The sequence below is a fragment of the Chaetomium globosum genome, genomic scaffold, assembly GCF_000143365.1.
Source record: "Chaetomium globosum CBS 148.51 scaffold_1 genomic scaffold, whole genome shotgun sequence".
Lineage (NCBI taxonomy): Eukaryota > Fungi > Ascomycota > Sordariomycetes > Sordariales > Chaetomiaceae > Chaetomium > Chaetomium globosum.
Window position 1 is genome coordinate 1,864,441 of NT_165976.1, and position 15,886 is coordinate 1,880,326.

Genomic DNA, 15,886 nt, shown 5'->3' on the forward strand with positions numbered 1-15,886 from the left:
CACAAATCGCCCGAGAACACCACCAAACCGTTCCGATAATGCCGCGACACACACGAAACTCTGCCCCATCGCCAGAAACCCCCGCCGCCCCCGCCACCCATCCCTTCGCATTATGAGCAGTGAGTTATGACTACTTCGCGCGACCCGCCCGCCAGATCCCTGCTAACTCTGTCCGAAGCCTATCCGCTTGGGCCAGCAACCTCCGTGTACCCCTAGCGCTCATGTGACAGTTTTGGTCCTGGTCGTAGAGCATCTTACTTGCCCGTTGACCACTCCGCAACCTCGACCCGTACGGCCCAATGTCGGAGGAGCAGCAAGCCGTGTACAGCGCCCATGGCCGCCTGCAGATGCTGGCAAGATACCCCGGCGATCCCATCAACGCATTCGAGATGCTCGACCTGGACCCCCATGCGGCGCCGTTTAGCCCGCCCGCGAACTCACACTGGGAGGGGGGCGAATGGTACCAGGCGGTCCACGACAAGATCAGGCAGCGCCACATGGAGATGCTTGAGCGCGCCAGGGCCGTGGAGAAGCGCGCCAACGGCGGGGAGGAGAGGCACGTCAGCGCCCGTGGGCTGCAATATCAAAAGGCCATCACCATGTCCGCCAGCGTCTTGATGAGAGACGGGCCGCGCCGGTATTACCTCGAGACGTTCCTGCCCATGCTGGAAAAGGCGATCCAGGGCAAGCGGCGTGAATGCGTCTGGCCCCTAGTCCAGAACTTCCATCGCAAAGAGTGTGGCGATACCGGGGCAATTATCGGCATGACGGAGCTGCGGAAACCCAGGAACATGTTCAACAGGGCCTGTGCCTAGTGCTTCTGATACACCGGGCCGGCGTCGGGTGGTGACCTCGGTTGATTGATGGCCCGGCGTGGGAACGGTGGAGCGTAGAGACCAACGAAGGCCATATCATGTATTCTATTCGCTACCGCACTTCATCGGGCATTCCAGTTGTGATCAGGGGAGAGGCACTGAACGCGAGTCGGATAGGATAGGCGGTAACGAATACATCGATTTCATTGCCGCGGTATTGACGGGTATCGAGAACCCGGTGCGCTCTCTCGCCGAGACACGACGGAGGTCGACGTTTAGGGTATAAATATGGTCGATAGCGGAAGTTGTCCGGCTGGTGTCGTTGGGTAAAAAGTAAGGTTAAGAGGTCGTACCTGCATCATTAAAACTGGGCAAGCAAGCAAGCACATGAACAGAGGTAGTTAGCAAGGGTATCGCCAAGTTCATTACAAACATCCAACCCTAACCCCAGGTAAAGCCAACCATCCCGAGACAGCTCCCCAGCGTTTGCGGAAGTCTTCGGAAGCAGTGAAGCCAGGCAAATATTTCCACAGTAAAAAGCACTCGAATCCGGCCAAGCCGATAAACCGAAGTACCTAGGCAGGTAAGAACGGGGGTCATGGCCATCGGCCACCATCCCTCTAGCAAAAGTACCTATTTCTGTACATACACTGCTATGACCGTTCCCATGCAGCCGTCTCCAACCCCTGGCGGCCGCCCAACTCGCCGCGTTCCGTCCATGATCTTCCTTGTCACCCTGGGCTTCCTTCATATCATAAGTCAATGCCGTTCGTAATATGGCAGCCGCATGCAACCTTCCTCGCGGGTAACGCAGGCAGGCAGGCTCCTCCTCACGGGCAACGAAGGCCCCTCCTCAGGGGCAACGCAGACCCGGTACCATCAGGGCGCTTCTAGAACCCGGCCACCGCGTCCGTCATCAGATCCTCGTCCTCGACCTGGTTCATAAACCCGACGCCATAGTCCCTCTGCCAGTCCTTGTCCTTCTTCTGCTGGCCGGCCAGGAACCGGACGTAATCGCGGTTGGTGCCCAGGCGCTCGTTGGTCGCCCTGACGATAGGTTCCAGCCCCTTCAGCCGCTGGGCGGTTTGCAGCATCTTCTGCCCGAACCCAGCCTCCGAGAGCTCCTCGTCGGGGACGTGAAAGCTGAGGTAGGCCGGGCCGTCGGTGGGACGCTCGACTACTCCGCTCAACATCCCCTCGTCAATCATCTGCTGCACGAGCTGCGCGACCTCGGTCTCGGTCGCGAGCGGCGCTCCCGTCTCGGCACTCTGCGTGCGCGTCCGGATTTTCTCCAGCGAGACCTTGGTGTAGACCTGCCGGAGCTTTAGGATCTGCCACCTCTGGTAATGTTGTATCACCAGTCGTATCAGGTTGAGGTTATTTTCCTCGCTAAAGAATTGCGGGCCCAGGCCCTCATATTCGGTCTTGAGCGCCCGGGCCGTGTTCTCCCCAAATGCGCTGCCGATTGATTGGTAGGGCTTGCCCAGCGCGGAGAAGGCCTTCTGCGCGCCGGGGGCCGTGATAGTCGGCAGCGTGGGCGCCTTGCCCTCCAGCAGCAGCCCGACGAGGACCCACTTGTTATGTGCCTCCACCATAATCTTGCTACACGAGTGAGTGTCCCTGGCGGGGTATGTGATGACCCGCTCCAGGGCGTCGAGCGCCTGGCTCCATGACCGTCGCTGAATGAAACAGAGGCCGCGGAAAAGATCGTATTGCAGCACGTCGCTGCTGCTCAACTGCTTCGTCAGCCCCGCCTCGACGGTCACGTATGATGCCGGCGGTAGATCCGGACTGCCGAGGGGTCGTGGTTCCTGTAAACCCTTGACACCCGGATAGAAAACGATATTCTTCTCGAGGAGGGGCAGTGCGAGCTCGATGTTGTCGGTCGTGTACGCGAGTTTGACTAGAGCAACATGGTGGTTGGTGAGCACCGAGCCGGTCGGATCAATCTTTAGGAGTGCTGTCGTGAGGAGGTTTACTGCGACGGAAGCCTAGTCTTGGTTAGCCACCGGCAAGGCCGTGGCAGTGCAGCAGTCACTTACCGGAAACATATCTCCGCTGGTGAGCCAGTCGAGAACCAACGAAAACGCTTTCCCCGCATAGCGTATCTGGCGGGCGTCGAACGAGACGAGGAAAATGGAGACCTTGGCCAGGAGCTCGGGTTGGGGTAGACCGTTGGCGATCCGGGTGGCGATGAGCAAGCTCAGGTACGAGATGGAATTAATTGCTGGATCAACATGCTGGGAACAATCAGTAATCAAAAACCGGGAAGCCCAACCCAAAAGACACTATCCACGCACATCTAGGAGCTGGGCGGCGGTATCTTTGAAGTTTGGTGTCACGGCCAACTCGCCCACGCTTTGGCTGTGTGACTTGGCAGCCGAATTGTACAAGTCATCGTCGGTAATCCCGCCCGCCGGCGGGAAGTTGAGAAGTACCGAGGCAATTTGATCCATCGGTAACTCGTCGGAGGTGGTGGGATGGGCGTACTCGGGGGGCTTGGTTAGGTGCTCTGTCGATGGATGTGAACGAGTACGGCAGAGGGAAGTCGTGATGTCGGTAGACGGGCACGGTAGGTAGCTACCACGCACTTCGCGTCGATTCTTGTGATGCGTCCCCTGTTTTAAAGTTGGCTTTAAGAAACCGGCTCTGATTTAAAATTAAGTGGTGTGTATAGGTCGCTTGAGAGAATTCAGATGGATTCATGATTTGTTATCAGGGTACCTGATGTACAGGTTGATTGAGCCCCGCGATTTGGGGCGACGGGGAGCCTTGGGGTGCGGAAAGACGAGAGCCGCCACAGGAACAACCCTGCTCGCCAAGCTTTTGTGGCAGGGCCCAAAATAGGCAAACCCCCGGGGTTGCTCTTGTAATGGATGCGGCCAATTGCGTGAGCAGTGTAGTACTTCGTCGAACCTCAACCTCGATTTTCACCAAGGTTGTTGTAGTGTATATTCGGATATCCCGTGATGTTTTAGGCAGTAAATCGCTGGAAAGATTCTCTGTGATCCATTTGAATTTAGTGGTGTAAGTTTAAATGCTGCCAAAGCTAGGTACCTCGGGAAGCTCGCTTGTTTATCATCCCCCGTACAGAAGCCCCGCTGCATACCACAGCACTGTGCACCCAGGCTGTTGAGGACACCAAGCTCTAGTTATTGAAATATAACGGCGGACTCGGGAGAAGTCGCACTAGGGAGATCAAGGCAATCGAAGATGATAATCGAGGGTACCTGATTTAAATCCATTACCAGTAACTCCAAGACACAAGGCCCAAATTTCAGTTCGATACAGTAACGAGAACCGTGAGCCGGAGCCCCTTGCGAACCTCTCCTTCCAGGGCCCGCCCCCCTCTACATTGCCAGTCCGCACCTACATGCTCATGTCCTTGATGAGTTCGGCTAGTTTGTTGGCCTCCGACGCGTAGTCCAATAGCGTGACGTTCATCACCTGAATCCGGAGCCTAAATCTACCTGTTAGCAGACATTCTTGAAGAGCAGGAAAGAGAAGAAGAAAGCCTACTTCGGTTGGTCACCGTAGGTATCCATCTTGGCGCGGCACCGGAAGACCATCTTCCTGCAATTAGCTGCCTCAAACGCCTCGGCACAGCTTCCGTCCTCCCTGTTCTTTAATTCCATCATTTCGTCGGCCGACTTGCCCATAATTATGCGGGCCGAGTCATCGAAGCAGCTGACCCAGGTGTGACCCGTGTGATCGCTGACGTCGGCGCTCATGATGTAGCGGTACTGTGCCCGGTCGTGGGTTATGTTGCACCTCTCGCACCGCCACTTGTCGTCCATCGACGGCGTCACCTTCTTGCTGCAGTTTTCGGATATGCAAGCCGGGTAAGCGAAGTTCTCCTGTCTGAGGTGCACAATGGTCCCCTTGATGGTGAAATACGCCGTGTCTTCCATCCCGATGTTCTCGGACTTGATCTGTGCGATCATCTTCATCTCATCCTTTTGACCCGCGGCAGCGCCAATGGACGACAGGTGGCTGTGCGTTGCGAAGGTGGTGTTACCCCTACCCTGTGCGTCATACCAGCCCTTCAGCTTGTGCGCCTCGGGGATGTCCGGGTCGATCGCCATCGTGCCCGATGACAGGAGCGATAGGCTGCGCCCGCCAAAGTCGCTGACCCGCATGCCCTTGAAGGCAACGACGGACTCTAGGCTGGCGTCGAACTCGGCGGCCGCCTTGCCCCAGATAGTTACTCGGACCGAGTAGCCCGTGTCGTCGACCAGGGTCAGCTCGCGCTTGTCGTAGCCCTTCTGCGTCGTCTTGGACTGGATCTCCTCCTGTTTGCCCACGTCCTTCAGGACACCGATGACGTCGATGGTCGCATCTTTCTCAACTTCCTGCAGTTCCTGGATGGTGCAGAAATTGAAGCGGACTTGAGGCACGGAGCTCTGGTCCTCGGCTTTCTCGATGACCGTATCATGCTGAAACATTATCTCGTAATCGTTGGCGACGTTGCTGAATTGCTTCTTGGCCATCTGCACTTTGCAGGGTGTCGAGATGTAGTAGACAGAGCCTTCCTGCAGCAAATCGTAGAACTGATCAACCTCGGTATTGAAGGCGGTCGCCCTGATCTCGCCACTCTCGTCCAGGAAATTCACGCTGAAGAGCTTGCCCTCGCTGGTGGGCCTCTTCCATGTTCCGATATATGACTTGGTAGTGACTCGGGCCTTGATGGTCCACTTGTTCACATACGGGGAAACGGCCTCGATGGGGTATATTGTGGCCGCGAGAGGCCCGCTGTTCCCACCGCCGCCCCCTGTGCGCGAGGCTAGCTGCCGCTGAGCCTGCGGCTGGAATTGGGGTGTTGTCTGCGCAGCCGGCTCGCTCTGGGCGCCGTAGAAACTAGCGCTGTCACTCGTAGTATTTTGGCGCTCGCCCGTTGTGACTTCCATGCTCTTAGGGTCACCAATCTTGTCCGGCGTGCCGAGCTCGGTCATGACTTCGAGGTCCAAGATGATCATAACGCTAGACAGGTTGTGTGTCAGCATCGGTACAGACTTGGGCGGAAGGGAAAACGACGCACTGTTTTCCCTTGAGATACTGGGCTTGGTATTGCTTCACGCGCACGATGGATCCGCGCTGTAACTGACCGTCGTGCATCACATGGTTCGCCTGGGTGGCCAACATGCATTGTACGTAGTTGCGGAGGTCGCTGAGGACGATGCGGTATCTCTCAGGGGCAGCAGTTCCCGGGCCCTTGCTCTCGAGAGTCGTGATATGAAGACATTGCATTACCGGAACTGGGTAATGCACCGCTGCGCGGTTGGCGTCCAAGAAAATGGCCCTGGCTTGGAGTCAGATAACATTTCCACGAGCATCCCGAAATGGGCCTGCCAACTCACTCTATCGCGCCCTGTGATATCTGTTGTTCCGCCATTTTGTGTTGATTTTTGGTTGATTGACGATGTGTGCTGAGCGAGCCGGGTGTTGACGCAAGCAGAAAATGGAAGTTTTATCGAAGTGGCGGTCGATGCAAGGCTCGGAGGGGTCGCGTTGGGCAGGCGCAGAACGCGTCGAGGGGCATCAGTTTAATGGGCCCGGGCACGCACAGTGTATATAAAGTGCCAACCTTCTTAATCACACGGCTCATCCGATCTCAATCCTGTCATCCCGACCTCCATTTGACATGTACATAATTACAAATATGCCATTACAACAGACAAGAAGACAACTACTCTGCTCCATGAGATACCAGATTATTTTTCTGCATTTCTTGTTTCACCCATCTTCTTTTAAATTATACCTTTTCTTTCACCATCGCCCCCCTCTTCAGGTCTAAGGACCTCAAGAAAATCGAGAGCACAAACACTGCTTCGTCTGTATGTATGTATGTACGTTGCGCAGCATTAAAATCAGAAACGAAACAGCCAGTTCTCCTGATGTCACCCCGCCAAGAAGCACCTGCCTTGCGGTGGTTTCTCAATACATGCAAAGCACTGTCTATCGCTTGTGCTTGTACTGGCTCCAGAATGATCGGCCGCGGTGCACCTTCAAACTTCCAAGGCCATTGGTGGAGCAATTGTCTCCCCGCTATGTCGGTGAGGGGTGGTGTTCAACAACATCTCTCTCTGCAATTTGACAGCATCTCCTGTTTTCATGCTCTCAAACCCGTCGTGAAGGTGGCTGTACTCAAAGCAAAAAGTGCATCACTTCGTTCTCGAGAAAACGTAGAACCAAACCAAATCCCCAACCCGATTTCGATTTCTCAAGACCTACACGGGCAGCCTTGACAGCCAAACAATCCCGTCCCCTTTTCTCCCCCAAAACCCAACCAACCCAACCCCCCAACCCCTCAAAATGGCACCCCCCATCATCGACTCCCACATCCACCTCTACCCCGCCTCGGAAGCCCCCTCCCTCGCCTGGTTGACGCCGACGCACCCCCTCGCGGGGCAGCACTCGGTCCACGAGTTCCGCGCCGCCACCGGCACCACCACCACCACCACGGCCACGGCCACGGACACGCCAGTAGCGGGCTTCGTAGTGGTCGAAGCGGACCGGCGCAACGACGCCGGGCGGGACTGGACGGGCCCGCTGGCGGAGGTGGCGTGGATGGCGCGGGTGGCGACGGGGGCCGGGGTGCGGGCGGGCGAGGGCCACGCGGCGGACGACGCGCCGCTGTGCCTGGGCCTGGTGCCGTGGGCGCCGCTCGCGCGCGGGCCGGACGAGCTGGGCCGGTATCTGGAGAGCGCGGAGGCCGAGGCGGGCCCGGCGGCCTGGGCGCGCGTGAAGGGGTTTCGGTATTTGTTGCAGGATAAGGAGAATGGCACCGCGTTGGGGGAGGAGTTTGTGGAGGGGTTGAAGATGCTGGGGAGGAAGGGGTTTGTGTTTGATGTTGGTGTGGATCAGCATCGGAGGGGGAGGGTGCAGTTGGAGGAGGTGGTTGAGATGATTGATCGGGCGCATGAGGGGGTGGAGGAGGAGGAGAAAGTAGTGTTTGTTTTGAGTAAGTTGTCGGTTGCTTTTGTGGTGGGTGTGCACTTATGCTGACGATTCTGGGTAGATCACCTGTGCAAGCCCGACTTGACGATTCTCAACCAGACGGACCCGTCATTCATTGCATGGTATGTACAGGCAGAACAAACTGATTTCTTGAGGAGTGGCAGTACTAATAACAACACCTAGGCGCACTGCCATGTTCACACTCAGCAAGTGCCACAAGACATACATGAAGCTGAGCGGCTGCTTTGCCGAGTTGCCGGACAAGCTGAAGGAGCGGTCTGCCGAGGACATTTTTGCGGCCATCATTCCGTGGCTGGCGGTCGTGGTCGCGGCGTTCGGCCCGAGCCGGATCATGTTTGGCAGTGACTGGCCTGTCTGCGCGGTGGGCGTGGGTGATGATGCATGGAAGAAATGGCGCAAGGTCGTTGACATGGTGTGCGATATGGCCGGCTTGAGCGAAGAGGACCAGGCGATGCTCTGGGGCGGGACGGCCAAGGTGGCTTACAAGCTCGAGGGCTAGAATTACATGAAAGCCGCTGTGTTCCCAGCCTTTCCTGGGCTGCTACTGTGCTGATTAAAAACTATCCCTTGTAATAAGTTTGGTCCTCTTAACAACGCATTCCTCATGCTGTTGGTATGTCAACAATGTGAAAAGAGAAGATCAGGGGTGGGCTAGCAAAAGCCCAGCCGCTACCCCGTTCGAGGGTCGCTGGCCACGAAACCCCCATGGGATTTAGTTCAGCTGGTTAGCACGTTGATTAGAAGGGGCGGACCCTTCCCTTGAACCTACCCCGTAACTATTAGACCTAGTGATAGGTCTTTCGCCCCAAGGCCTTGATCACCACCTCTGGCCGTTCAACCCTATAGAGGCAGTCGTGATGGTGGGCAACGCACAACTTCTACATCACGACCGACCACCTTGTGGTTACCACCTGCCGTGTCTCCATGTAGCCTTCATCATATTTCTGCATTTTCTACCCCTCAACAAACACAGGTCAGCTGGAATGTTGCGATGGCCTCAGCCTCCCAAACGCCTGAAAACAAACAGATGGGAAAATAATCCAGGATAAAACAAAATCAGCTTGTCGTCCCCAAACACGCAAAAACTATAACAACAGACCTCTGCGAGCGGTTTCGAACCGCGACGAAGTAGCACACCGGGGATCGCCGCCATGTCTTGATAACACCCAGCCAACAAACCCACGGGCAACCTACTGACCGGCCGGGCTACAATTCCGGCCTCGAAACAACTCTCTCAAGGAGCAGATAACCAGTATCTCGTCAAAACAAAACAAAGCCCGACCAGCCAGCCGGCCGACTAGCCATCCCCACACAACCAGTGCGGCGTGTCAAGTATACATAGACGAGTAGGTAACACACCAACAAAAAATTGCCTCGAACCCGCTACGCCACCTCCGGGTCCCGGCCCCGGCCCCGGAGTGGGCCAACCGCACGTGGCCCGGATCTCCTCCCACTCTTCACGGACGGACCGCAGCCTTGGCATGACGTTCGTCAGCCAGCAATCTGCCATTCATGAAGCGCGGCTGATTTACCCGGCCAGGCCAGGAACAGATTCCACCATCCAGCCATGGATGGCTCCTCCCCCCCCAGTTGTTGGTGACATCGGCGTTGGCGGAAGAATGCTGGGCCAGCCATGCCAGGCCCCGTTTGAATCGATTTCAACGGTCGCTACGAAGGACATACCTCCATGTCGATACGCGGCAGGTGAACGAATCGGCGATCCCGCGCCTTCACCCCGATTTCAGCTTCACTGGCCGCGGGTTTTTTCTGTGCGTGCGACTTTCGCTTGGGGCAGATTGCGACGCTGGGGTGTGACGGCAACTTGCTGTTCCCGGCTTGCCGCACACTGCATTTCCGCGCGCCTCCCTCTGCAGAGATACATGCGTACATACCTTACCTATTATTGGTATATTGAGACGCATGCGGCGGTGTGGTAAGGACACTCGTTTAGTTATCCAGCCGTGATTGGCAATTGGTCACGGGGGCTGCCTGCGGTGAAGGTCCCTCGTTGGCCGGTCGAAGGAAGGGAAGGAAGACCAGTGATAATCTCCCCCTTTTTTGTTTTTTTCTTTCGCGCAACTCGGTAGTTCTGGACAGGTGAAACTGGGCAAACTCCTCGTTCTCGTAACCGGGCCGAAGGAGGCAAGCAGACGAACAAAGCCGAGGGGTAATTAGGTCGGGAACTCGGTGAGTTACCAGGGATGAAGACATGACACAGCTCCATCCCGGCGTCTGTGTGTCTATCCACTTGATAAAATGGCTCAACAACGAGGAGAACCACCGCTCGCCTCACCAAGACGGATGGGCCACGCCAAATGACGAACCCGCACTGCGATGGAAAACACAGCCGAGGCGGCTCCGGGCCAAGCAAATAAGCAATCAAATTTAATCAGTCCATGGCCGGGTTGACAACGCAGCGCAACCACATGGCAGGAAAAATAGGGGCGAGGGAATGCACGACGGGAACTCGATCCGCGTCTTGGCACTGCTCCCGGCAGCACGGAAAGTCTGGGGAAAGCAGCTGCAAGCGGTCAAAAGCCAGAATGCATTCCGCAAGGGCGAAAAAAGTCGCCGACTGCATTTCGCTAGACCGGAAAACGGCGCCGGTGTCCGGCTCCTTGGCTATTACTCTAGAGTGACGACGAATTCGGTAGTTAGTTATGGAGAATAATGCATCAATGCTATTAGTTAGTTATTGCGTTGGGTTGGAGGTTGGCTGTTGGGTGCCCTGGATGAAAAGGGGGCGCATAAACAGTTCATGCAGGGCAGGGGGTTTGTTCTGCCGGGAAGCCCTGTTTGCTCCTGAAGGTTCCAGAAGACTGCTTGAAACGGCCGAGCAACGGGGGTGAGGCAGGGACTAACCGGCGGGTTGCGGAGATCAGACGAACGGCGTCCTGCATTTGTTTGGGTTGTCCACGTCATCTGCAATCGTATGGCGAAGAAAAGCCATAGGCTGACCGAAGAAGGCGGGATATCCGGGGCTCCCGGCGTTCGTGAGAGCATGCATGCCTGTTCCTCATGCCAGGCCAGTCAGTGCTGGCCTGCAATGCGAGCGGTAGCGATTTTGCACTGAAATTGGAACATGGAGTTGTGGACGGAACAGGCCGTGGCTGGCATGCTTTGCCGCCCTCAGGGAACATGGTCAGTGGACACAACGCCGTCAGCCTGAGGAGAGCCAGCAGGGCAAAAAATGGCCGGTTTGGTAAGGCCGGATTCATGCGCCGCCTCCTTGTTAAGTCGGTAGTCTCGTAGCCAGTGCCGTCCTACCATTACCAACCTCACCAATGAGCAAAATGTGCCGCGAGTTGAGGTGCTTGGTGTGACGTGAATCAAGGCGATCCGGGTTTCTGGCTGGCTGGAATATCGCAATATCCAGCCAGTGCCGGAACGGGATGAAAGTGAGGCGTGGCTGGTGGGAAGAATGTTTGCCAGTCAAGCACTGCACTGGCTGGGAAGGGATCAAAAGTGGCCCGTCTAAGCCGTCGTACCGAGGTGGCTCGGTCCTTCATTGATGAGAACGTGTTACATAAAAGACGAAACCCCGACAACAACGCCGCGCAACAGGCAGCGACGTCCAAAGTTTTTGGTGAACGTTTGTGCAACGCAGGCGCGCAGTGGCTCGAGGGTTGGCCTGTGGGGCTGGAGCTGAGTCAAGTGGAGCTGACAAACCGCACCAATCGCGTTTTACCCCACAGACCCCAGACGGGCGTGCTGTGGATCTTTGGTTTCTTGACCCGAATTTGGACAAGTCGCGGGTCTGCCCCACGGGGAGAATTTTCTTCGGGCACACCACTCCCGCATGTTGTTGATGTCGACCGTGACTGCGCTCTTCACCTGCCGGCTGCCAGTGCTTGCCCGATCTGGCACGTCTGGGCACCTCGGACATGACTCCCCTTTCTTTCTCTTACCGCCTCTTGACGGTGAGATGGAAGGAGCTTACAACAATCCAATGGTGCCCTGGTCGACCCGTCAGACCGATGCGCTTGGCCTTGGGAACAACCCGGAAAAAAAAAAAAAAAAAAAAAAAGCGAGCAGGGCATCAATCGGTTTGTTGGGCCCGGAGATGGCCCACCATTTCAAGAGCCCCGTCAGATCCGTACGAAATATTCGTCGTACCTTGGCTGTTGGCGGGATTCCTCTCCACCGGTTGGAATGATAACCTGGCCGGGCCGGGTAGACGATTCCCCTGTGTACGATTTTACGCAAGGGGGCCAACCAACTGGTCCTTGTTCTGTCATCCGATTTATCCAGCCATGTTTGCGAGCTTCTTGGTCAATATGACAGGCACAGCGGGAGAGCGGATAAGTTTTTGCACTCCCTGACTCCTAGACAGGGTTCCGGCCTGGAGTTTGTAGCCCTGTCGAGCTGTTGGTACGCTGTCCGCAATTCACGGAAGTTCCACCGCCAGAAATGGGGGCCGAGCAGTGCTTCCGTGCCTCCCCAGGTCGTTTGAGGACACCGGTCCGCCTCGCGATGCCACATCGTCGCAGGCAGTTCCTGGGGCTAATCTCACCGTCAGAAACCAGCATTTTCTGGCTTTCTGGCTTTGATGACAGGTTTGTACGAGACCGGATTCATCATTTTTCTGTTTGCTTCACATGCTGGGGCACCACCCGCCACCAGAGTGACAAGTCACTTATACCCCTTGCCGACACCAGCAATCGTGTGACAAACCCGGGCTTCTGCGTAAAAAAACAACAACCAGGGAAGAGTGAAAAAGAAATCTGAGGCCACGGTACAAGGTACTCCGCCATCCGTCTTCCCCAGAATTCCACTGGGCCGCACCCAGAATTCCCAGTCTCACCCCCCCCCCCCCTCCCCTGCCTGCTCCCTGTCAAACGGCCGGTCTGGTCTGGTCTGGGTCTGCTCTCTCCCTGGCCGGGCCTTCTTCCACATAAAGACTCAGTTGGTCTCAGAAAAGTTTCCCTTTGGTTCCCGTTTCTTTTCTTACCCGACCGCCTTCTTGACCGACCTTCCCGTGTGGCCGATCGCAGATCTATCCGTTGGGGAGCAGTAGCCGAGGACCAACACAAGCCCGTGAAACCGGAGCAGACAAGTAACCACACATAGCCGGGTATTAATACATATCAACCTCGGCCGCCCTCTTGCCCATCGCCTCGCTTCACACACAGCCTACACCCCGCTCGCCGACTTTACCGACCAAACCCTATTCATCATCGCTCACCTGCCTCTCCCAAAAGGTAGCCCGCCTCAGCTGTCCACCTTATTCTCGCCCTGCCGGTGTTGACCCAGCCCAGTCCTTCAACCACCACCACCACATCCACCACAATGTCTTCCCACGTCGCCACTCCGCTCGCCGCGCCCATCCCGATCCCGGCCCCGCGCCGGAATCTGGGCCTGATCACCACCCAGGAGCTGTTCGCCAGCCTCAACGCGACCCTGGCGTCCAAGATGGACGAGCTGGTCACCCCCATCCACCACATCCGGGAGGCCGATTACTCCGTCCCGGCCCCACCGCCGCCGAGCCCCGTCAGCTTCCGGGACCACTGGCCCGCGTCGATGCGCCGCTGAGTGGGCTGCCATCTGCCTCCTCATTCGATTGCAAACCATCCTTTTTTTTTTCCACTCTCTGATATTGCTACACTATCTGGGCGTTCACGGTGCCATCGGCGAATGGTCTCTTCACACCATGAGAACACACCACCAACTTCGGGGTTGCCTCTTCTCTGTCAACAACAAAAACAACGCACAACTTGTATCACCAACCACCCCGGCCAACCTCAACCCAGCCAACCAACCGGCCGGCCGACAGACCAACCTTGGCATTTCCATCATACACACCCTTATTATTATTATTACGTCCTTCCGCCCCTTACCGCGGCCGATCCCATGGTTAGCCCGGTTTGGCGGGGTGGAAACGACACAATCCACTTTCGTATCATTCATGGGGTTGGGGCTGCTGGTCTGGTTAGGCTTGGTTGGCTTCCCGCCCTTCAATACCGCCATCGCAACCACCGCATAATCTGAGCAGCGATTTTCTTTTGTTTTTATGGGATGGGTTTGGTGTTTTGCTTTGTTTTGGTTTTTTGTTTGTTTTTGGTTCGGGGACAGCAGGCAGATAAGGGCAAGCGGGATATGCGGGCGTACATAAAAGTCTCCTTTTTTTTTTTTTTTAGGGTTGGACTTGGTCGATCGACTGCTTGCAGCGGTATCTGATTCGGGAAGGACACGGCATTTTGGAGGCTTAGCTTTTGTTTGCTTGCTTGGTGGTTTGCTTGGGGGAGAGCTATCTAGCTACTAGGCTAGCTAATTGTGTTACTACCATCTCACCATCATCATCATCAACCCACCTGCGCTGTGACCGCCGTTACAAATTGCCTCAAACTACCAACAACAAAACCCATCCCCAATGCACTGGAGCACACCCTCAACCATCAACCAGCTCACCGCCTCCATGAGTCTCTACCCATGACACGAATGACAATGAATTGCGTGCCGCGACCACCCGGTTACGTGATATCACACAGCTAGCACATAAACTAGGTACCGCAGTGGGCGGTTCGGCGGGGAGGAAAATAACTAAGGGAAAGGGGGCGGGAATGTGGGGTGTTGCGTGAGACAAGGCTTATGATTCATGCCGGCCGGCCGGCGGTCTCCGTTTCCGCCTCCATCTCTGTCTTGGGGGGCGGCGCGTGGCTGGCTGGCGTGGTGAAAGTGTTGGAGTGGAGTGCAGTGCAGTGCGGTGGGGGATCGGGGATTGGGGGTATGGGGATATGGGGATGGGGATCGGTGATTTGGTGGTTGTGTATTGTGTATTGTGTGGGGTTGTGGGGTGAAGTTCGGTTCCGGTCTCATCGGTTTACATGCTGAATGGGCATTCGTTCGTTTGTCGTGTCTTTGGCTTTTGCGGGGTGGTTGTCGGATTAGGATTTTGTGTCGGGCTTGGTTGGCTGGTTGGCTGGTTGGCTGGTGGAAGGCCGGTTCCGGTTGGAGGCTGTATCACGGTGTAATCTCGTGTTGACTGAGAGGTGATTGGGGGTGATGTCTTAGCGACCAACTATTGGGTTCGGGCTTTGACGATATTCGGGGTATTTCAGCCACTCGTTCCATCACAGGCTTTCTGTCCACCGGAAGAGGACGATGAAGGCGGCAATAGGAAACGAGAGGGCTTGACGGCATCGGCTACCGAGACTTGTTGTTCCTCGTTTAGGACCGATATCTTCACCCGGTTGTGATCCTTCCTCTACCCGAGACTCGGCGATCACACTGTTCTCGTGGGGTTGGATTATACGCCGGGCTGCCATGATCGGAGAATACGACGGCGGTTATTACCCCGGATGGGAAACCATTGATGGATATACGGCAGCCGGGGCTGAGACACGGCCCACGATGCTACCTCCGCTGGAGCGTGTTGTCTTGACTTCCCCCCGTCTTACATGCAGAATCTTCCTGGGTAAACGTTTAACGCTCAACGGGGGTTGAGGGTTAGCTCTCCTGCCGATTTGGGTTATTCGGAATTCGGGCAGTATCTATTCTGAGCCTTGGCCGGAAGGGTGCCTCGGTGTGCCTGACTGTATCCTCTGTGTGGGGGTCACAGGGCATCTTCAAAGATTCTCCGACCGGGTTTCGCGGGTCGTGGTCATCAAGGTACAACAGTAAGGCTGGTCCGGTGGCACATGTCAGCGGTCCTTATTTTCCGGTAGGGCGAGAGGCGAGTCGCCGTCCTTATGAAAGCGAACCCGGATGGATAGGCCAAGTTGGCACCATGCGGTGTCACCACGACAAAGATGGGGGTGGATGTTTTGTCACCACATCGTCGGCCGAGGGCTGTCTGACTAGTCTGTCCCACGTCGCAGTTGGGGTGGGGGTTTCCGCGTTGGAGGTGGGGGCGTCTGGTATGTCCATACGTACATACAACAGCAGCAAGATACGCGGGGATGGACTGCACAAGAATGGGTAAGTAAGGTAGGGTAAGTAGTGTAAGTCAAATCAGCATCGCTGTATTGGTGGTATCAATGCCATGCCGCGCCGCCGCAGTATGCCCAACAAGGAAGATCATGCCTCGTACACACACACTATCCTTTAACTCCCCATCCCCACCGCTCGAGCCAAACCCCCGAAAGAAAACGCCT

The 15,886-nt window shown here is 56.2% G+C and overlaps 6 protein-coding genes across 6 annotated transcripts; 3 read left to right on the forward strand and 3 right to left on the reverse strand.

The window, feature by feature from the left end:
• Window positions 1-299: 299 nt before the first annotated feature.
• Window positions 300-1,101, forward strand: CHGG_00614 (uncharacterized protein; the record flags this gene model as incomplete). The annotated part of the gene is made up of 2 exons (XM_001219834.1): window positions 300-793; window positions 954-1,101. 2 exons carry the CDS (start codon window positions 300-302, stop codon window positions 1,099-1,101), a joined length of 642 nt encoding a protein of 213 aa, XP_001219835.1.
• A 604-nt stretch (window positions 1,102-1,705) lies between these two features.
• Window positions 1,706-3,271, reverse strand: CHGG_00615 (uncharacterized protein; the record flags this gene model as incomplete). The annotated part of the gene is made up of 3 exons (XM_001219835.1): window positions 1,706-2,764; window positions 2,858-3,055; window positions 3,116-3,271. 3 exons carry the CDS (start codon window positions 3,269-3,271, stop codon window positions 1,706-1,708), a joined length of 1,413 nt encoding a protein of 470 aa, XP_001219836.1.
• A 1,059-nt stretch (window positions 3,272-4,330) lies between these two features.
• Window positions 4,331-6,207, reverse strand: CHGG_00616 (uncharacterized protein; the record flags this gene model as incomplete). Its single annotated transcript, XM_001219836.1, has 3 exons — window positions 4,331-5,795; window positions 5,854-6,114; window positions 6,173-6,207. 3 exons carry the CDS (start codon window positions 6,205-6,207, stop codon window positions 4,331-4,333), a joined length of 1,761 nt encoding a protein of 586 aa, XP_001219837.1.
• Window positions 6,208-7,127: 920 nt separating this feature from the next.
• CHGG_00617 (uncharacterized protein) lies at window positions 7,128-8,292 on the forward strand (the record flags this gene model as incomplete). The annotated part of the gene is made up of 3 exons (XM_001219837.1): window positions 7,128-7,776; window positions 7,834-7,894; window positions 7,956-8,292. 3 exons carry the CDS (start codon window positions 7,128-7,130, stop codon window positions 8,290-8,292), a joined length of 1,047 nt encoding a protein of 348 aa, XP_001219838.1.
• Window positions 8,293-13,082: 4,790 nt separating this feature from the next.
• CHGG_00618 (uncharacterized protein) lies at window positions 13,083-13,325 on the forward strand (the record flags this gene model as incomplete). Its single annotated transcript, XM_001219838.1, has 1 exon — window positions 13,083-13,325. One exon carries the CDS (start codon window positions 13,083-13,085, stop codon window positions 13,323-13,325), a length of 243 nt encoding a protein of 80 aa, XP_001219839.1.
• A 1,538-nt stretch (window positions 13,326-14,863) lies between these two features.
• On the reverse strand, window positions 14,864-15,058 carry CHGG_00619 (uncharacterized protein; the record flags this gene model as incomplete). The annotated part of the gene is made up of 1 exon (XM_001219839.1): window positions 14,864-15,058. One exon carries the CDS (start codon window positions 15,056-15,058, stop codon window positions 14,864-14,866), a length of 195 nt encoding a protein of 64 aa, XP_001219840.1.
• Window positions 15,059-15,886: the final 828 nt, after the last annotated feature.